Source organism: Procambarus clarkii, chromosome 8 (genome assembly GCF_040958095.1).
Source record: "Procambarus clarkii isolate CNS0578487 chromosome 8, FALCON_Pclarkii_2.0, whole genome shotgun sequence".
Classification (NCBI taxonomy): Eukaryota; Metazoa; Arthropoda; class Malacostraca; order Decapoda; family Cambaridae; genus Procambarus; species Procambarus clarkii.
Window position 1 is genome coordinate 48,617,900 of NC_091157.1, and position 22,650 is coordinate 48,640,549.

At 45.0% G+C, this 22,650-nt stretch overlaps 1 protein-coding gene across 1 annotated transcript; it reads right to left on the minus strand.

Annotated features, from left to right (window-relative positions):
- Positions 1–21,333: 21,333 nt before the first annotated feature.
- On the minus strand, positions 21,334–22,401 carry LOC138361198 (probable inactive protein kinase DDB_G0270444). The gene has a single exon (XM_069320623.1). It carries the CDS (start codon positions 22,399–22,401, stop codon positions 21,334–21,336), a length of 1,068 nt encoding a protein of 355 aa, XP_069176724.1.
- Positions 22,402–22,650: the final 249 nt, after the last annotated feature.

A 22,650-nucleotide genomic window follows, 5' to 3' on the forward strand; every position in this document is an offset into this window, starting at 1 on the left:
AGTACCCAACAAGACCTCACTTCCCCTTTGACACTGATTGGTGGGCACTGATAAATTAGCACTGATGGGTGACCTCACACACGTATACAGTCGACCAGACACACACACACACACACACACACACACACACACACACACACACACACACACACACACACACACACACACACCAACCAGACTAAAGGTCAAGATGATGGACTGGCTAAGGTCTGAACTTTTAGCCCCCAGCGGGAGACATCACCTTCCTAACGCTTTCTCAACTTTTGATTCTAAGACCATTTGTTTGACGGTGAGTGTTGCGTGGTGGTCCTCGCGGAGAGCTCCCGCCTCGCTTGAGTGCTATCAGTGTGGTGCTGTGGTGGTGGTGCTTCTGCTGCAGTGGTTATCATGAAGTCTTAAAGCTTACCGAAACAGGTGTGTGATATCGTGACTGACCTGGTGTGAGTTACGAAGCCTACTCCGGGTGTTACAGGTCCAGATCTTCGTAAAAACTCACCTGACCTCCTCTGACTTTCTGGGGCCCCATGGTGGAGACTTGACGTTCAGTCGTATACCTGCAGCTTCAGACGGTTCAGTTATTGCGAGTCGTTACATTACAGATAATGGATATCTGTAATGGAACTTGAGAGAGATGATTTTGAGTGACAGAGGTGAATGTTAAAACGAGACCAGCCGTTGTTATCTTGAGATCTTGAGGTTACCTTGATGATTTCGGGGCTTAGTGCCCCCCCGCGGCCCGGTCCTCGACCAGGCCTCCACCCCAGGAAGCAGCCCGTGACAGCTGACTAACTACCAGGTACCTATTTATAGCTAGGTAACAGGGGCATCAGGGTGACAGGGTGAAAGAAACTCTGCCCATACTTTAGGCAAATGTGATAGGCAGTCTGCATTGGCAGACTCCGGATGCATTTTGGGGATATCAACACATTATCCGTCTCGAATGGTAAACTGTGAACTCAGGGTGACACATTTCGGATGCACCAACTTCGTCAATTAAGAGAAAGTAATGTCCCTTTTAAGGAAGGCCTTGGGGGGGGGGGGGGAGGGGAGGCAGACCCTGGCCCCGTTATTGTCCTTAAAATCAACTTTAAATCTGCAGAGTTTAATGATGCTGACCTAAAGCATTTATAGCCTTCGTCTTATAGACAATTGAACACCTTTTTGAAAATAAAAAGTGATTCTAATTCCGAACTAAACCACTGAAAGATGCTTCGATTGAGAGCCAAAAGCTTCAGATGTATATTGTCATTACGTCACTGAATGTTTCCTGCAGACAGCTCCCGCCAAACACACGACGAAACTGAGACGTTGCTACAACATTCGAACAAGTTATCACACCTAACAAGTTGTAACAACCAATATAGCAAGTTGTAACAACGTTCTAACACGTCATTAAAACGTTATACCAAGATGTAACAACATTATTACAAGTTGTAACAAGCGGAAAATAGGGACAGTTACGTTATGTGTTTACAAGGAGTGATGTCCATGTCAAGACCAGCTGAGATTCCTTTGACGTCACGTGTAAACACATCCCAACACAGCCACAGACTCTTCCCGTTCTCGCAAACATTTGCTGTTGAAATCATTGTGATGATTTACTCTGTAACTCGCGTGTCGCATCGTCTGATTCCGCCTAGATCCCATGATACATGTGATCTGAGAGGATGGCACCGGCTCAATTGTGTCAACAGTGTAGGCTTGTAGAGTCTTAAGCTGCCTCTGGATGCTGCACAGCGCCTCGGGTCAGTTTCCATTTACATCATTTCCTTCCCTTTTCCCCCCCGTCCCAGCCCAACCACTTGGGCTGGACGGTAGAACGACGGTGTCGCTTCATGCAGGTCGGCGTTCAATCCCCGACCGTCCAAGTGGTTGGGCACCATTCCTTTCCCCCATCCCCATCCCCAATCCTTATCCTGACCCCTTCCCAGTGCTACATAGTCGTAACGGCTTGACACGTTCCCTTCATAATTCCCTTCTCTATATATGCCTTCAATGACGAGATATAAGTACAGGAAATATTACCAATTAGAAATATTCATCTACGTTTCGAAATGAGCAAAGTCACTCGTTGAATATACAGTGAGTGAAAAAAATTGTAATTAAAAAATCGAAGATGATCAATTAAGCAGGCTTTGGAGAGCTCGTTTTCAAAATTATTGATTGAGTTTAGTTTTTTCTCCTCCTCCCCCCCCTCTCTGAGTCGCCCTAAGTCTCTCCTTCACCCTTCGTGGTTGACCTTTGACCTCAGAAACTCAGCCACTTCCTACTCTTACACGCACACGCACGCACGCACACACACACACACACACACACACACACACACACACACACACACACACACACACACACACACACACACACACACACGAAATAAACCCGAATTTCTGAGTTCAGGAGAAGAGTGCCACAGCAGCTATGCAACGTCCCCACGAAACTTGCAATGAGCACGTTCGAATCAGATGAAAATAGCTAATTCCTGATTAAACATCCTATACATAAACTTATTCTATACATAAGATAAACGTGGAAGGTTGATATGATACATAATGTTAGTCGTAAGGTTTATGTAAGTAATTACATTTATGCAATTGAGGCAGGTGGATAACGTTCCAACAGCTCTCTCATCCATCCACTATTATACTTCCCTCGGCTATACCTTCCACAGTCAGCTATACCTTCCTCAGACAGCTATACCTCCCGACAAGGTGGTGGTGGGGGAGGGAGAAGCAGAGGCGCTGCCTCAGGTGGTGGCATCAACCAGGACACTGTGAGGTCTGCAGGAAACGGGTATTGTGCCAGCAGACCAGCTCTAGCAGTTGTTTGACAGCTATTATAGGGTCGAGGTGGATCAAGGTTCAGGGTGTCGACCTGCTGGTGTCTGCTGTAATGTGTCAGGGTGTCGACCTGCTGGTATCGACCTGCTGGAGTCGACCTGCTGGTGTCTGCTGTGATGTGTTGACGTGCTGATGTCTGCTGTTTAAGTTTGAGTGTCGACCGTTCACAAGTTAGAACTGTAGTTCTGTACAAAGATCTGAAGTAATGTGAGGAGTCTATATTTTTCAATTTAATTCTGTCGTGTATATTGTCTATAATTACAATATTTTTTGTGAATTGTTGAATTGTCTTCATGTTTTAGTTGTCAATCGCTTGCTAAAATTAAAGTGTTGCATTCTTATGATGATTTACGTCGAAGTTGTCCACTTTTAAAGAAAATAATGGAACAATTATCTGTCACTTATACATATCGCACCTCATATTTTGTAGTTTGTTCTTGAGTGAGTAATTTGTAGACTTGTAATTTAAGGGGAATGTAATCTGCTAATTTTGTATATCAAACAGTGGCTAAGCTCGTCTCCTCTGCATTAGTCAACGTGTATTGACTAATTTGTCAATGACTGTATTAGTCATTGGGTCCTGTATTTTAACTTTGATTCTCACTACATGGGCGGCCCTTTCTCTCTTGAAGTGCCCTGAAGTGCCAATGCAAGTTTATAATGACTTATGATGACACTTCAGTTAATATTGTCGTTCTAGTATTTTTGTTTGTTCGAAAATTAAATTGTTCAATCTTGTTCGTACTTTGCCCTGTGGTCTTCTCTCGTGGTCGAATTTCAATTTTTGTTGTTTAGTTGAATGCTGACCACTATGTTCCTTTGAGTCAATATTAATGCAAAGACACAGAGCCGCTTGGGCTGGACGGTAGAACTTTTAGTTCCACAGTCTTTTAGAACTTTTAGAAGAACTTTTCTTCTAAAAGGTCTTTTAGAGTTCTTTTAGAAGAACTTTAGGTAGAACTTTTAGTTCTACCGTCTAGAGTGGTTTGGAACTGGACGGTAGGACGTTTCATGCAGAACAGACGGTCTGCATGAAACGGTCTCGTTTCATGCAGGTCGGCGTTCAATCCCAGACCATCCAAGTGGTTGGGCACCATTCCTTTCCCCCCGTCCCATCCCCAAATCCTTATCCTGACCCCTTCCCTGTGCTATATAGTCGTAATAGCTTGCCGCTTTCCCCTCGTAGTTCCCTTCCCTCTAATAGATTTTCCTCTAGATATAATTTCTCTCCTAACAGATTAACAGGTTAATTATGCAGGATTTTGCTAATCTGTGAGCTCACGTGAGTGGAGAAAGTATCCCAGAGATCCGGGTCGTGGTTCAAGGTCACCTTGCCAGTCAAAAGAACTGTTATGTGGGATCTTAATATTAGGAAACAGCTTCGAGAAGCTCATTTGATTCCTCTCTTTTTTGACGAAAAGTAGAAGCGTTAATAAGAAATTAGTTTTTCAATATATGCAAATTTTCTGTCTGCTCGTTACCTGAGAATCATTTGGGCGTTCGGAAGGTGATTATCAGGTGAAAACGCCTAAATGGCTGTACTGCTGTAAGGTGGTCGGTACAGCTGGTCGGTACAGCTGGTCGGTACAGCCAGGACGTCACTGTACCGGCTACATCAGGTGAATGGGTCTTGGCATTGGAGTAATTTGTTCAGCGAGGCTCTCCCTATTACTGTCTAGCTCTCCCCCATTACTGACTTGACTCTTCCCCATTCTATATATCACCAATATTAGTAATAATAGATACAAACCAATTTTATGTGTTTACATTAAACAGCTCCAAATGAATAAATACGAAAATGATCCAATAATTTACACCAGAAGAACATTTACACTACATACAGCGATTATTAAAGAGCAATAATTGTAAACAATAATTGTAAACAATGTGAACATTGCTGGTCTGTTTGAAGGTGAGGAACATGAGTGTATTGTGTTGTTACTTGACTTTGTTTGTGTTTACTGAACCCCCTTTTTTTTGTTTAGCTTTTAATCATTATATAAATGTAGTGAGGAAAGATTAGCGTGAGAGTAGGGAGGATCAAATTAAGCTTAGGAGGTACTGATTGCTTTGTAGTTTTAAGCGAGCGGGGGGAGGGGGGTTTGAGTGTGAGTTTTTGTGTGCGAGTGTGAGTTTTTGAGTGTGTGTGAAGAGTGAACTATTCCTTCTTAAGAGTCAAGAAAAGCAGTTGAAGCTTTCTACCTCTTCTTCTCAAGTGTAAGTGTCTGAGAAAGTGGCAGTTGCCTCTGAGGGTCCCAGACTGTCCTTAAAGACCAGCGAGTTGTATGGGGTCCACAGGTGACAACGTGGTTGTATGGGGTCCACAGGTGAGAACGTGGTTGTATGGGGTCCACAGGTGAGAACGTGGTTGTATGGGGTCCACAGGTGAGAACGTGGTTGTATGGGGTCCACAGGTGAGAACGTGGTTGTATGGGGTCCACAGGTGAGAACGTGGTTGTATGGGGTCCACAGGTGAGAACGTGGTTGTATGGGGTCCACAGGTGAGAACGTGGTTGTATGGGGTCCACAGGTGACAACGTGGTTGTATGGGGTCCACAGGTGACAACGTGGTTGTATGGGGTCCACAGGTGACAACGTGGTTGTATGGGGTCCACAGGTGAGAACGTGGTTTATGGGATCCACAGGCAACAACACAGTATAAAACAAGGGGGTGAATGAGACACAAAGGGTTGAAACCACTGACTATTGAACCAGCAGCAGGAGGAACGCGTTCTTCTGACCACACCAAACACGCGATGCTGTGTGGAGATCCTCGAGGTTCTCCTGACTAGTGTCTTCCATCTTGTCTTCTGCGTATAATGGATCTGTCGTCTGGTCGTTTTCCTGGAGTAATTGTCGTGAGAGGGTCTTGGGAGGCACACACACACACACTCCCTCCTCTAACTTGTCCAGCTGTGACGGGTTACATATCCTCTCGTTGTGTCCGGTGTCCAGCCACTTGTCCTACCTGGACACTGATGATCACACAAGCTGTTGTCGTTCTGGTAGTGTGTGTGTGTGTGTGTGTGTGTGTGGTGGAGGGTGGTGGTGGTGATGTCGTGGTTGTGAATACGGCGGTAGAACTATGGTGGTGATGGTGCAGATGGTGGTTGCGCAACGGTGATAGTGGTGTAGTGATGGTGTTTCAAATGTAGCGATAAACACAGGTATGCTGGCTTAGCTCTTTCTCCTAGTAGGTTGTGTTTATTACCTATTCTCCTGTCTTGCTTAACAGGTTCGACACACGTGGTTCTTCTTGCTCACTCAAGTGTTCAAATTCCTCCTTAAAACCGTCAGTTTTATATCACAGTTGAGCCGTGTAAGGTTCAGCCTGTAAACCTGCCCCCCTTGTTTTATTAAGCCGTCTCGTTAACATTATTGTTTACGTGTTTTATCACCTGCATATATAACCTGCCACCGCTTGTCCCAGGTCCATGTTGCAGCAGGTAGGTGATTAATGTCTCTCTCTCTCTCTCTCTCTCTCTCTCTCTCTCTCTCTCTCTCTCTCTCTCTCTCTCTCTCTCTCTCTCTCTCTCTCTCTCTCTCTCTCTCTCTCTCTGAGGGCTCTGGTAAGGGCCAAATTACCAGTGAGATTCAAGTTACCTTAGCTGAGACGACAATAAGGGTGCCTGTAGAGGAAGGGGGTGCCATGGGGGGTGGCACCCAGTGCCCTTCCCCACCAACTTGTGTGCCGTGCCGACCCTCATTTACCAAGTGTGCCAATTAGCCTGCGGTTGTGGCTCGGCCCCTGGCCCTGCCCTTTGTCCTCGCCAGATGCGGCGAGAGGGGGGCGAACGGCCTTGTTATCTCTTGGTTGCTTGTTAGCTGCATAGAAAACTCACAACTGTTAAATAAGAGTGAGAGGCTTCAGAGAGGAGTCGTTGGCGTGCGGAGTCGTTCCCCATTCACGCCCCCTACGACCCCTAGTCCTTGTTCCATAGCCACACAAGCACTGGCCTTGTGGTGGTCGGGAAACAAGAGTTACTGGAAAAGTTGGAGAGACAGGCAGGAGTAACAGGTAAGGTACTCCAGTGGATAAGGGAGTGCCTAAACAACAGGAAGCAGAGAGTTACTGTGAGGGGTGAGACCTCAGATTGGTGTGATGTCAGCAGCGGAGTCCCACAGGGTACTTAACTAGGACCTATCTTGTTTCTGATATATGGGAATGATCTCCCAGATGATATAGACTCGTTCCTCTCTGACGATGCTTGAATTATGATAAGAATTAAGACAGATGAGGACAGCAAGATACTATAAGACGACCTACACAAACTGAAGGAATGGTCCAACAAATTGCTGCTAGAGTTTAACTCAAACAAGTGTAAAGTAATGAAAGTAGGTGTATGGAGCAGGAGGCCCAGTTACAAGATACCATTTGGGAGATGAAAAACCTTCAAAATTCAGGAAAAAGGAAAGATCTGGAGGCTGATATAACGCCGGACCTGTCCCCTAAAGCCCACATCTAAAGGATATCATCAGAGACATATACCTGGTTGGCTAATATAAGAACTGACTAGAAACTTATTTAAGGAATCATTTAGAACATTGTATGGCACATATGTCAGACCAGCATTAGAGAATGCAGCGCCAACGTGAAGTGCTTATAAGGACTTTTTTTTGAGATATATACAAGAGTTGTTACATTCTTGTACAGCCACTAGTACGCGTAGCGTTTCGGGCAGGTCCCTGGAATACGATCCCCGCCGCGAAGAATCGTTTTTACAACCAAGTACACATTTTACTGTTGAGTTAAACAGAGGCTACAGTTAAGGATTTGCGCCCAGTAAATCCTCCCCGGCCAGGATACGAACCCATGACAAAGCGCTCGCGGAACGCCAGGCGAGTGTCTTACCACTACACCACGGAGACTTCAAAATAAATTCTCCCCACCAATCTACCTTGTCTACTCTCTCCTCCACCCCCCACCAATCTACCTTGTCTACTGTCTTCTCCACCCCCACCAATCTACCTTATCTACCCTCCTCCACCTTCCCCCCCATTCAACTAACCAGTGATGCCACCCCCCCCCCTCCCCAAGTGGGAACCAGAAATAAGGTCTAATTTAAAAGCCTTAGCAGGTATGTACAGCGAGTCGACCTCTTCCTTCAGGTGTATAGCTTCTCCGGGTGAAGGAACACGTAGAATTCTAACGATAATTACAAGGAGGACATCTCGCATCTCATTCTCAGAGTTTCAAAGATATGACAACAAGAGAGAACGAAAACAATAGTACAAGGAGAAAGCAACCCTGCGCACGACTCTCGTACGTATTGCAAGGGAGAAATAAGAGTTAGAATCGCGTGCAGGGACGAGCAGACTCGGCCCCACGTAGTGGTTAATTAACAGGGCCAGAATTTCATGTTCGACTGGTTCGCAATAGAATCTGGTCTTTTGATGCTGGTGAGGTGGTTGACGGAGGGCCAGTCGGAGGATGGGGGAGGTTTGGGGGGTCATGGGGTCGTAGGGGAGGTGTGGGGGTCGTGGGGGAAAGGTGTGGGGTCGTGCGGGAGGTGTGGGGTGGTGTCGTCACGTAAATTGCCCCACAGGTATACTGCTATGGGGAAGAACCAGGAAGAAGGGAAGCGGTGGTAGGGAAGGGAAGGGGGGGTTGAGAGAGAAGGGGTGGTGAAGAAGAGGGGGGAAGCGGTAGAAATGGTGAGGGAGTTGGGGTAGGGAAGAGGATGGGGAAATGGAAAAGGGGGGCCAAGAACGGAAGGGGTTAGAGATAAGGGAGGGGGAAGAACATGGTGGATATGGGGAGAGGGATAGGAGAATGGTGGAAAGGAAGGGAAACAAACAGAATAGTTTTATAAAGAAATGATAACATTTACTCATTCTGAAAAGCACAGACATGAGATTTTGAAAAAAAGGAAGCTGATGAAGGCAGCCAGGCCTCATCAACACAGGTCAAATGTTCGTTAACCTAACCATCAAACACCCTGTTTACGAGTGACAAACCACTCGACTCTCATGTTTTCTTAAACGCTCTCTAACTGTAATTGAATCCTGTTAACTGTTTCACCCACGTACAGTTAACATTGCTAACAGCTGTTCATAATTGAACATAATTGCTAACAGAACTAAAAACACCTAAACTAACTTAGATCAAACTATAATTATTCTCAACTGAAATGAGTTTTCATTTTAGGAACTAATTATCATTAGGTCATGATACTCTTTCAAATCATTTATGAGTAGTTCTGACATCTTAATTACATAGTTTAGCTCGTCAACTTATTTTTATTTCCTCGGTTGTATAATCTAATCTAATTTACTCCTGGTTCTGACAGTAAAATTTAATCCAGGTCACCGATTTTAAATTGTCTTGCGATGGTCTTTCTGCCACATTGTTCCTTCATCTTTTTGCTTGGACTGGCTGGTACACCGATGGCCTTGCTTCTTGCAGGTTCGATCCCCGATGGTGCTAAAGTGAGTAGGCACCATTCCTTCACTCCGTCCTCATGTCCCTCATATTAAATGATTGAAAGGATCTTTCCACATCAATTTCATTTTCAAGACAGTGTACATTTAAAAAAAAAAACTGATGTTGAAAGGGATAATGACATGCTGGAGTAATTTGCGGGTTAGAATGGTAGTTGCTTAGCTCTTTGATCACTTCAGGGATTTCAGGGATCAAGCTCTTTGATCACTTCAGGGATTTCAGGGATCAAGCTCTTTGATCACTTCAGGGATTTCAGGGATCAAGCTCTTTGATCACTTCAGGGATTTCAGGGATCAAGCTCTTTGATCACTTCAGGGATTTCAGGGATCAAGCTCTTTGATCACTTCAGGGATTTCAGGGATCAAGCTCTTTGATCACTTCAGGGATTTCAGGGATCAAGCTCTTTGATCACTTCAGGGATTTCAGGGATCAAGCTCTTTGATCACTTCAGGGATTTCAGGGATCAAGCTCTTTGATCACTTCAGGGATTTCAGGGATCAAGCTCTTTGATCACTTCAGGGATTTCAGGGATCAAGCTCTTTGATCACTTCAGGGATTTCATTGTTTGTTCTTGTTTTCTCTCTTGTTTCCATTTTTGGAGTGTTTTTCTAAATTCCTCATCACAATTGTCAACTAATCTATATATATATAATTGTTATAATTTCCTTTCCTGGCAGAGTAACTGCATTATCAGCATCTTAAATTAGATATATTTCAGACACTCCTTTCACACACAGTATTAACATTTGCAATATTTTCATTTTAACCACCAACACGAACTCTCTGTATGTTAAGCAGCCTTTGGAGTTTAACATGACTCTTACATACTCTTACATTAATATATATAATCAGCCCATCGTTACACCTTTAACTCTTACATGTTCTACTTCCTGAATATAACCTTTTTTGCAATATTTAATAACATTCCAGCAACATTCTCTAGACATTTTTTATTTCCCTTTATTTCTTCAATCTCAGGTGTTTCTCTTATCTGTGTCAGCGGAACTATCTGTTCAACACAAGCCTTTCCACGATGGAACCCACCTCGTTTAACCACTTGGACTGGATGGGTCAGCGACAGCCTCGCTTCTTGCAGGCCGGGGTTCAATCCCCGATAACCCAAGTTTCATCGGGGATTGAATACCCTGAGGAATACTTAATAGTGTTATCTCCTGATAATTATCGTAAATACTCTTGCTTACCACTGATGAAATTTTCAGTTATATTTTTTCACTCCTCCAATTCTAATCACAAAATTTCTGGTAAGCTTTCTAAAAAATTCCCATTTTTGTTTTTCGTTGATGAGTGGTCTACGTCCACGGCTCATATCCGAGGGTCCTGAGTTCAATATCCGGCCAGGACCGAAACAGGTGGGCACGTTTCCATTCACCTGGTGCACATCTTCACCTAGAAGTAACACAGGTTTTCGGGAGTTAGGTAACTGGGAAAATAGGTTACCGGGTTGTAACCTGGGCAAGGGTCAGTAGTTGGCCTAGACCTTTGGAGGGGGGGGGGGAGCTGGATAAGCCTAAATACAGTCTACCTGTCCCTCGACAGCTGAAATATTGCATTGTTACCTGTACCTCTTGAATACACCTGTAGTTTCGTAGAGTATTTCTCTTTCATTGAAGATAAATACTCTACGAATCTTAAGGGATTCTCTCCTGAATAATATTTTAACACAATACAAAAATATTATTGCATTTTCAATTCTTTCAGCATTTCCATCCATCTGATGATCCGAGTGTTCTCCTCACTAATGTTCACTTCTTCACAAAATAACATTTGGTTATTTTTCAATTGATATTTTCATTGGCTATTCCCTGTGCTGCACTTTTAAACTTCTTTCCAAAATATCTTCCTGTTCTCTGAAAACTGTTCCTTTTTACTTTCTTCTAAGCTGCTCATTTCATCTGCTTAACTATTTTTTTTACATATTTATAACTTTGTTCTCCTATTTTCTCGTCTCTCTTCACTGTGAATCTAAAGAATCCATTTATTTTTCTGGTCATCAAGGTGTTTTCTTGTTCCCACCTGTGTTTCTCTAAGCACTTTATCTTTATCTTTTAGTGCTCATCGTCCAACTGTTTCTTGCAGCTTCTTGTGTGGAATGATATCATGTATATCTTGATGAAGCACTGTCATCCATTTGACACTGAAACTGGACTTCTATGAGATGATATCATGTTATGATATCCAGAGGATTAGTAAATCTGGATATCATAAGAACATAAGAATGAAAGTAACTGCAGAAGGCCTATTGATCCATACGAGACAGCTCCTATTTATTTCCACCCAAATCTCATTATATATTTATGTCTAACCTACGCTTGAAACAATCAAGGGATCTATCCATCTAGCCTCGTTTGTATCACATATTATACATGTATTAATACATGGAATCAGTGTTTGTACCATTTCTCTTTACGCGTTGTTCAGGTATATTTACGAGTATGTATATCCGTAGGTTTAAAATGTGTTATTTATAATAAATAACTTTTATGGCGCATATCCTACAAACTGTATTCTTGCCAAGTGATGTATACACATCAGACACCCATGCATGTATACACTGCAGATACTCACACTCGTACACAGCAGACACCCACACACATGTACACATAGCAGACACTTACACATGTACACACAGCAGACTCTCACGCATATACACACAGCAAACACTCTCACATATACACACAGGCGGGACCAAAGAGCCAGAGCTCAACCCCCGCAAACACAACTAGGCGAGTACAGCAGACACCCATATACACACAGCAGCCACCCACAAGCATGTACACATAGCAAACATTAACGCATGTACACACAGCAGACACACACACATACACACAGCAGACGTCACTCAGGGACCATCTCTATCTTAATGTTCCTGTCCTCCATAAAGATTATGAGGTAGCTGTTTATTATGAGGTCTCTCATTCTATACATTTCTCCTCAATGTTCTTGTCATTTTACCCAGAGACACAAGTTGCTTGAGCTGCGTCGTAAGTATTAATTCATTGCCCCATACTACTCCTCATTTAGTAAACTGTCTACGTCCTACTTCTCTCATTCTCCCTTTTGTTTTTTTGCAGTTATAATCTCCCTATTCTTCTTTCTTACTTCATCTAAGCTTCTCACACAAAAGGCAAGAACGTCAAGCGTTTTTTCCATTAAGAATATTCCCTATTTCTACCATGAATATCGATTCAGGGTGAGCTAATGGTCCTGGAAGGACCGAAACGTCGTCAGTTCCTTAATTTTCAGAGGTGTGGTTGGTGGTTTGAGTGTCGTCTACCCTTGTTTGGTCTTCATTTATTCAAACTTGAATTCCACACAGCCATTAGAGCCGGCTTTTGTGTTCTTGTCCCCCGGAACAGGCAGACATCAGAGGTCCGGTGCCTGGTCTGTCCTCCCTTATGGGGGATTTTGGAAGACGACTCTACTTTAGCCTACCCATTTTATTTTTGTTTGGTAGGGAGTCTGGGAAGGGTTTACAACCCATAGTCGAAAGCGATGGGGGTGAGTAATGGGGTAACCATATCCCCATACCTGTTGTTATCCAACAAAAGTCAGCCCTCAGATATATTAGAGAAGTCAGCCCTCTGTTGACCAGACCACACACTAGGTGAAGGGACGACGACGTTTCGGTCCGTCCTGGACTATTCTCAAGTCCATTGTGAGTGGTCCAGGACAGACCGAAACGTCGTCGAACCTTCACCTTCTAGTGTGTGGTCTGGTCAACATACTTTAGCCACGTTGACTCATCACCTGCTAGTCAGCCCTCTTATTCATAAGAAAAGTCAGCCCTCAGCTTCATAACAAAAGTCACCCTTTAAATTCATAGGAAAACCTCATTTCAGGCAACACATTTTCACCCTTATCGAAATCTTTTAAATTTATCCACACACATTATGTGCACTCTATATCAAAATAGATTAATGCTGAGCCAATTTAAATATAAAACTTTTTGCAAAGGGATTTTCCAGCCAACAGAATATAAAAAGAAAGTTTATCTATAATATTCCCTCGAGTGTGACTCAGTACTTTCAAATAACAAATCTATAAAAAAAAAGTTTGGAAATATGGAGTTGCTTTTCACATTAAATAAAGAGTTGTTCAGCATTTAATCTTCTCTAAGGAAATACAAAAAGAGTTACTTTAATTGTCTAATAAATATTTTCCATTTTGTCTCTACTTACACTACTAATTATGTTTTATTGTTGTGATAGCAATATTAATTAAGCGGTAACTGATTATAAAATGCAAAGGGGTCTTATAGCCATTTTACCTTATTTTGCAAGATTTTGTAATATTACATTTCTGCTCTAAATGTCCATTACATCCTGTAATCAATTTACCCATTGCAAAATAGGTATCAGCTCAACTGTTGATGAAATGTTATATACGATCTTGCTCTAGAACTAACTTGATTTCGTGTTCTCGGTATTTTCCATTGAGTTTACTATTTAATTTCATTCTTTAGTGTTTCCTCAGCCACGGTCACTGTCTCTAAAGCAGGTCTCCCAAACTTTGCTACCTTGCTTGATGAAAGTTAGACCTGCACTTTCTTATTATAAACGGGTAACTATACCAGTGAGGAAATACATTAAGTTTACTGAATACCATTCCGTACCATTGCTAATTGACAAGATGTGCGCTGATTTCTTAATCTGTTGATTAGACCACACACTAGAAGGTGAAGGGACGACGACGTTTCGGTCCATCCTGGACCATTCTCAAGTCGATTGAGAATGTTCCAGGACGGACCGAAACGTCATCGTCCCTTCACCTTCTAGTGTGTGGTCAAATCAACATTCTTCAGCCACGTTATTGTGACTCATCGCCTGTATTTCTTAATCTGTTCGTATGGTTTCACAGCCACATTGTTGTAAACACTACTTTGATCATTATAGGTCATTCGAATGACACGAACATCGAAATTGTTCCGTTCGTGTAAAGGAAAAAAAGTTTCCTGTTGCAACATGTTACACATTTTGTGGTTTATTCTTGAGGGAAAGAACATAAGTCTGGTGAACCCCCAGAGACCAGCAACATCTCGTCTGTACACAAATAAACCACAGCAACATGACTGGGAACCAGCTCGATGCCTCCAAATTCCTCACAGGTTACACATCCATTGGTTCGATCCCACCGCTCAACACCAAAGATTTTATTATCATTATTAATCTGAATTTACTCATTTAGTCCAATATAATATTGATATTTTTGCAATATGTACGGGAAGCTGGTGTGGATTGCTGTGCACATGTGCTAGCAAGATTAATGAGAGATACTTGCCATTGATATGATCTCTAAATGACGAGAAAATCATATTGCAAATCCCTGACCCTTGTCTGCTTGCGATCCTTCATGATGATTGGGATTTTTTCTGATACCTTTGTGATGGTCAAGTGGGATTTATATCTCTTAAATCCCAACGTGCCTGCCGTTGTATATCTGTAGTGATAACGTAATTTAATGTATTGACATTAAATTTATTTAATTTATTTTTAATTTATCTCTCATATCATGGTAGTCTTCGTTTAATTGCCCCTAACTGCTCAATCACCACTCTTCTGTCTTCTGTCAATACATCATTCTTTATCCTTCTTCTGTCAATACATCCTTCTGTCAATGGACCACTTCAAATTTATGAAGTGTCGCTGAAACTGCTGTGGAATCATTTAGGATAGAACTAAATAAGTTTCTGTTGGGATTACCGGATCTGCCAGGCTGTTATAGATATGTGGGCTTTTGGGCTATGATGACAAACAGCATTCAACACCAGGCAATCGCTAGGAAATGCTGGCTACTAGCCAAGCTGCTGAAGTAGAAAACTCTTGAAATCATCAACGGGTAAACAACAGGTTATCTTAACTATAGGATTTGTATTCTGTAACTTAACAGAATAAAACTTGTCTCTGTATCTGTATCTCTCTCTCTCTCTCTCTCTCTCTCTCTCGCTCTCTCTCTCGCTCTCTCTTATAAAAAAATTGCCTAATGTACAGGTGATCGCTGGTGAGAGAACCTAAGTGTTGTTAAATTCTAAGGAATAAAATAGTTCCCCTAAAATTAGTTTTGAAAACTTTGCTTTGAATATACTTGGTAACGGCAGGCAGTGCCAGCAATCGTCCTAGGGGACGGGGGAGTGATTATGACCCTGGCACGCTGTTCCCTTTTTAAATTCTGGCAATTCCGTCTAGCCTATGATCAACCCATACCCCAGACCAGTCCCTCTGCCAATTTTGGTGAGGCTAAACCAAGGCGTTTGGCCTCCAACTTTGGACTAACAGACAATCACTCCTATAGTATAAATATATGTATACAGTATATATATGTATATATATTGCAAGATTACATAGACGTGAGAGGGATCCCGAGGAAATTGAAGCTTACTTCAAATATTTTCTCTGTGATATAAAGTGAAGCTCGCAGGCAAGTTTCCGTTGATTTAGACGAGTATAATAAATACTTAGAAAGGGGAACATCGTTGCCGGGGGAGGGGGAAGTTGCCAGCTACAGGTGAGGGTGAGGGGGAGGGGGAGTTGCCAGCTACAGGTGAGGGGGAGTTGCCACCTACAGGTGAGGGGGAGTTACCAGCTACAGGTGAGGGTGAGGGGGGAGTTGCCAGCCAAAGGTGAGGATGAAGGGGGAGTTGCCAGCCAAAGGTGAGGATGAGGGGGCAATTGCCAGCCACAGGTGAGGGGTGAGGGGGAGTTGCCAGCCACAGGTGAGGGGGAGTTGCCAGCCACAGGTGAGTGTGAGGGGGGAATTGCCAGCCACAGGTGAGGTGTGAGGGGGGAGTTGCCAGCCACAGGTGAGGTGTGAGGGGGGAGTTGCCAGCCACAGGTGAGGTGTGAGGGGGGAGTTGCCAGCCACAGGTGAGGTGTGAGGGGGGAGTTGCCAGCCACAGGTGAGGTGTGAGGGGGGAGTTGTCAGCCACAGGTGAGGTGTGAGGGGGGAGTTGCCAGCCACAGGTGAGGTGTGAGGGGGGAGTTGCCAGCCACAGGTGAGGTGTGAGGGGGGAGTTGCCAGCCACAGGTGAGGTGTGAGGGGGGAGTTGCCAGCCACAGGTGAGGTGTGAGGGGGGAGTTGCCAGCCACAGGTGAGGTGTGAGGGGGGAGTTGCCAGCCATAGGTGAGGTGTGAGGGGGGAGTTGCCAGCCACAGGTGAGGTGTGAGGGGAGAGTTGCCAGCTACAGGTGAAGGGGCCAAGTTGCCAGCTACAGGTGAGGGGCCAAGTTGCCAGCTACAGGTGAAGGTCAGGGCGGCGCTGCAATAGCTAGAAAAACTAGGTATATCAACAAGGGAACACTGGAGCAGAGCGGATTGTGAAAGGCAAAAGGGGGTAAATGGAAAGGATTGAGGTAAAAAGTAAAGGATTTAGAACGAAATTGGCAGACGAAGGGATTCTATACTCTCACGTGGTTATAGGCCACGGGGTGAGGGGGCGCCACGGGGTGTCAGGGCCACAGGGGTGACAGGGCCACGGAGTGAGGGGGCGCCACGGGGCTGGTTCTACCACTACAATCAGTATTTAATTATGCAAACTTATGCAAACTTATATTTAATTATGCAAACATATTTGTATAAATATTTTTATTATAATTTTTGCATATACCTTTTTCTCTTACCGGCTCTTTGCCTCATTCTTCTTGTATATTCCCTGAGCCACCTCTTGGGTGATCTTGAGGTTATCTTGAGATGATTTAGTGTTTAGGACCGGGCTTAGTGTTCCCACGGCCCGGTCCTCGACCAGGCCTTCATCCCCAGGAAGCAGCCCGTAGCAGCTGTCTAACTCCCAGGTACCTATTTACTGCTAGGTAACAGGGGTGAAAGAAACATTTTGCCCTTTTGTCTCCGCCTCCACCGGGGATCGAACCCGGAACCTGAGGACTAGGAATCCGAAGCGCTGTCCACCCAGCTGTCAGGCGCCCATCCTTAATCTGTCTTAATCCTTAATGGGTGCCTTAATCTCTCTTAAGAGGCTTAATCTCTTAATCTCTATTGAGGCTTAATCTCCAATCAAATCTCTCTCCCAATCGCATATGACTTGATAAGGGTTCAGGACGGACCGAAACGTCGTCGTCTCTTTATTTTCTGGTTGGTAGTTTGGTCGTTATATTTATTTGTTAAGATCTGAAACCTATGTTTATGGGTAGGACGAAACGTCCACCAGACTGTGCGACACAGTGGTTGCCAGGATAAGGTTGGGTTACCGTTACCTGTGGCAGGGGGTGCTGCCGTTACCTGTGGCAGGGGGGTGCTACCGTTACCTGTGGCAGGGGGTGCTACCGTTACCTGTGGCAGGGGGGGTGCTGCCGTTACCAGTGGCAGGTGGCTACCGTTACCAGTGGCAGGTGGCTACCGTTACCTGTGGCAGGGGGGGTCTGCTACCGTTACCTGTGGCAGGGGGGGGGTGCTACCGTTACCTGTGGCAGGTGGCTACCGTTACCTGTGGCAGGGGGAGGGTGCTACCGTTACCTGTGGCAGGGGGAGGGTGCTACCGTTACCTGTGGCAGGGGGGGGTGCTACCGTTACCTGTGACAGGGGGGGGGTGCTACCGTTACCTGTGGCAGGGGGGGGTGCTACCGTTACCTGTGGCAGGGGGGGGTGCTACCGTTACCTGTGGCAGGGGGGGTGCTACCGTTACCTGTGGCAGGGGGGGGTGCTACCGTTACCTGTGGCAGGGGGGGGTGCTACCGTTACCTGTGGCAGGGGGGGTGCTACCGTTACCTGTGGCAGGGGGGGGTGCTACCGTTACCTGTGGCAGGGGGGCTGCTACCGTTACCTGTGGCAGGGGGGGGGGTGCTACCGTTACCTGTGGCAGGGGGGCTGCTACCGTTACCTGTGGCAGGGGGGCTGCTACCGTTACCTGTGGCAGGGGGGCTGCTACCGTTACCTGTGGCAGGGGGGCTGCTACCGTTACCTGTGGCAGGGGGGCTGCTACCGTTACCTGTGGCAGGGGGGTGCTACCGTTACCTGTGGCAGGGGGGTGCTACCGTTACCTGTGGCAGGGGGCTGCTGATGACGAATATCCCAACCCCGAGTATTCCATGCGTAAACTTAATGAGTTTGTGTAAACTCGGTCATGAGTGCACGATAGCAGGACTAAAGTCTCCTGCTAAAGATAGCAGGAAGTGCTCGTGCACAAGAAGTATTTAAGATAAATTCTCCTCAACAAATACGTTCGTTCAAAAGTTCGTTCACGTAAGATCGTTCAAAAATGAGTGGCACATTTTTGTTATAATTACCAAATGATGCCATATCTCTCTTGCATAGCACCAATCGTTCTCAATGAGGCGATTGCCACGGCAATCGATTATTTCTCTAATCAATTATGGGATTAGAAAATTTCTCCAGCACCCGACTCCATATGAATACTCACACTAACCCATGGGTCACTTTTCCCCAGTCCTGTCTAGTCCAAGCTAATCCAAAAATTCATCCGTCAATTTTTAACATATTGGGCATCCAAAATCCGATTTTTATCGTACGTAAATTGATATTGTATAATATTATGTATCATTGTGCATTGGTTAGGCGTCTATAGGTTCTGCTTGTAATTGTTATATTGTAGAGAGGTGGGATTCGAGCAGAGGCCGTGAGCGAAGCACTTTTTGAGAAATGTTCGAAGGTCATCAGTTGTGAGTCGTGTGTGTGTGTGTGTGTGGGTGTGTGTGTGTGGGTGTGTGTGTGTGGGTGTGTGTGTGTGGGTGTGTGTGTGTGGGTGTGTGTGTGTGGGTGTGTGTGTGTGGGTGTGTGTGTGTGTGGGTGTGTGTGTGTGGGTGTGTGTGTGTGGGTGTGTGTGTGTGTGGGTGTGTGTGTGTGTGTGTGTGTGGGTGTGGGTGTAAATTCTTTCTCAGTCAAAATCAAGGGGGTTCGGCAGGTAGATTAACGAGAAATTAGCGTTTTTTGATGAGGACGTCGAGCTGTTAGTAGGAGATAATTAGCTTCCCCGTCAATTTGAGGCTGTAGTTAGCGTGTAGATGGAAATGTTTGACTGTACTTGAGTAAATGCTGATAACGTCCGCAATAACTCGCTTCCAACAAGCCGTTCACTGGATCTGTCTTCATTCTAGAATTTAGTGATAAAACAAACTTTATTGCAGTCGTAAAGTCATTCACACACACTTGTAAGGGCGCAGGTGCTCACGAAGCTCCCCTTATTAATAATAATAATATTTTATTTAGGAAACATACATACATAGATGCAGAATTACAAACATTCTGTTTATAGATAGGGCTAGTACATACAATACCTAAAGCCACTAATATTGTTGGTGTTTGAATGCATACAGGTTCGGACTTAACACGGAGAGGAATAATATCACTACCACACACACACACACACACACACACACACACACACACACACACACACATACACACACACACACAGGGCCGTGACGGCTGAGTGAACAGCGCTCGGTATTCGTAGTCCTAGGGTCCGGGGATCGATCCCCGGCGGAGGCGGAAACAAATGGGCAGAGTTTCTTTCACCCTAATGCCCCCCCTGTTCAACTAGCAGTAAATAGGTACCTGGGAGTTAGACAGCTACCACGTTGCTGCTGCCTGGGTATGTGTGTGTGAAAAAAACAACAAGTTGATTGAATAACAGTTGAGAGGCGGGCCTAAAGAGCCAGAGCTCAACCCCCGTAAGCACAACTAGAATACACAACCATCTTTAACAAAACACACAGTATGTGCGTGTCACTTTGGTGCCATTTCAACACGGGCATAAAGTAGCTAGTAGCACTTCAAAGGGTTGAATAGTGTGCACATTGCATTTAAATTGCGCAGTTGAGTTTACACCTTGCACTCTCCCAGCAACACATTTACTATTTACATAAGGAAAAAGAAAACGACAGCAGACTTATTGGTTCATACGAGTCAACTTTTATTCATGTCAACCAAAAGTTATTCATATATGTCTAATCTCTGCTTGAACCAATCCACTGATCAACGTCTATTATGTTATGGATACATAAGTATCTATAGATATATATAAGTATCTATAATAGTGTAATTAATGTTACAATTTTAAAGATACTGAAAATGTTACTGAAAGTGAAAATCTTGCTCCAAGGGTTAAGGTATACTTCTAGGGTGACCCCATGGCGCTGGTTCGACACCCTGTCGTCCTGCCCCGAAGGTTAAGGTGTGCTTTGGGGTGATTCAGTGACCCAGAACGATGGTTCGATCCCGTCACCCTGCCCCGAAGATTTCCTCGTGTGTCTATAAGGTTTTAGAGGAGAAGGGATGACTAAACAGACAAGTGTTACAACCATCAAAATCTAAACCCGTTAAAAATCTAAATACATAGAAAACTACAAAGACCAAACCCAAGCAACCCACCTAACCCAACGAAACCGGTGCAGACAAAATGTCAAAATTACAGAGTTTTAATATTTTACTTTGTACGTCATATTTTAACGCATTACTTTGTTCCGTTATAAATACGACTTATTGGTAATTATAAGAATTCTGGCTACGTTTTTTAGATCGTTTAGCTTATTCTATGTTGTAGGTCACTGAGATAATTTTGGCTCATTCTGAGGTTGTGCTTTGGCTCATTCTGAGGTTGTGCTTTGGCTCATTCTGAGGTTGTGCTTTGGCTCATTCTGAGGTTGTGCTTTGGCTCATTCTGAGGTTGTGCTTTGGCTCATTCTGAGGCTGTGCTTTGGCTCATTCTGAGGCTGTGCTTTGGCTCATTCTGAGGCTGTGCTTTGGCTCATTCTGAGGCTGTGCTTTGGCTCATTCTGAGGCTGTGCTTTGGCTCATTCTGAGGCTGTGCTTTGGCTCATTCTGAGGCTGTGCTTTGGCTCATTCTGAGGCTGTGCTTTGGCTCATTCTGAGGCTGTGCTTTGGCTCATTCTGAGGCTGTGCTTTGGCTCATTCTGAGGCTGTGCTTTGGCTCATTCTGATGTGTCTAGCATAGAATAAACAGAGAATGAGCACATTCTCATGCCATAAGCCCTGGGCTGTGTATATGTGTTGTCCTTAACACTGGAGAATAATGAATCTGCAACATTCTGTAATTTCCTCTTTTTTGTCACCTCAGCCTGCATCTTGTCACCTCAGCCTGTATCAATATTGTCACCTTAGCCTGCATCTTTCTTGTCACCTCAGCCTGCATCTCGCTTGTCACCTCAGCCTGCATCTCGCTTGTCACCTCAGCCTGCATCTCGCTTGTCACCTCAGCCTGCATCTCGCTTGTCACCTCAGCCTGCATCTCGCTTGTCACCTCAGCCTGCATCTCGCTTGTCACCTCAGCCTGCATCTCGCTTGTCACCTCAGCCTGCATCTCGCTTGTCACCTCAGCCTGCATCTCGCTTGTCACCTCAGCCTGCATCTCGCTTGTCACCTCAGCCTGCATCTCGCTTGTCACCTCAGCCTGCATCTCGCTTGTCACCTTAGCCTGCATCTCGCTTGTCACCTCAGCCTGCATCTCGCTTGTCACCTCAGCCTGCATCTCGCTTGTCACCTCAGCCTGCATCTCGCTTGTCACCTCAGCCTGCATCTCGCTTGTCACCTCAGCCTGCATCTCGCTTGTCACCTCAGCCTGCATCTCGCTTGTCACCTCAGCCTGCATCTCGCTTGTCACCTCAGCCTGCATCTCGCTTGTCACCTCAGCCTGCATCTCGCTTGTCACCTCAGCCTGCATCTCGCTTGTCACCTCAGCCTGCATCTCGCTTGTCACCTCAGCCTGCATCTCGCTTGTCACCTCAGCCTGCATCTCGCTTGTCACCTCAGCCTGCATCTCGCTTGTCACCTCAGCCTGCATCTCGCTTGTCACCTCAGCCTGCATCTCGCTTGTCACCTCAGCCTGCATCTCGCTTGTCACCTCAGCCTGCATCTCGCTTGTCACCTCAGCCTGCATCTCGCTTGTCACCTCAGCCTGCATCTCGCTTGTCACCTCAGCCTGCATCTCGCTTGTCACCTCAGCCTGCATCTCGCTTGTCACCTCAGCCTGCATCTTTCTTGTCACCTCAGCCTGCATCTCGCTTGTCACCGCAGCTTGCATCTTTCTTGTCACCTCAGCCTGCATCTCGCTTGTCACCTCAGCCTGCATCTCGCTTGTCACCTCAGCCTGTAGCAATATTGTCACCTCAGCCTGCATCTCGCCTGTCACCTCAAACCTCAATAAATATAAAGAAAATGAATCGGAAACAAAGACTGAGTAAAGAAAACAATAAAATCTCGTGTCTCACTCTAGAAGATAAGGATGAGTGATGGACTAATGTCCCAGAGATGGGAAGGAGGAAGATGAGACGAAGTAGGAGGAATATAAAAAAAATTCAAGAGAAAGGGAGTAACATTAAAAGCTTAGAGGTTTCCATTGCGATCCCAGACCCTCTCAGGACAGCGT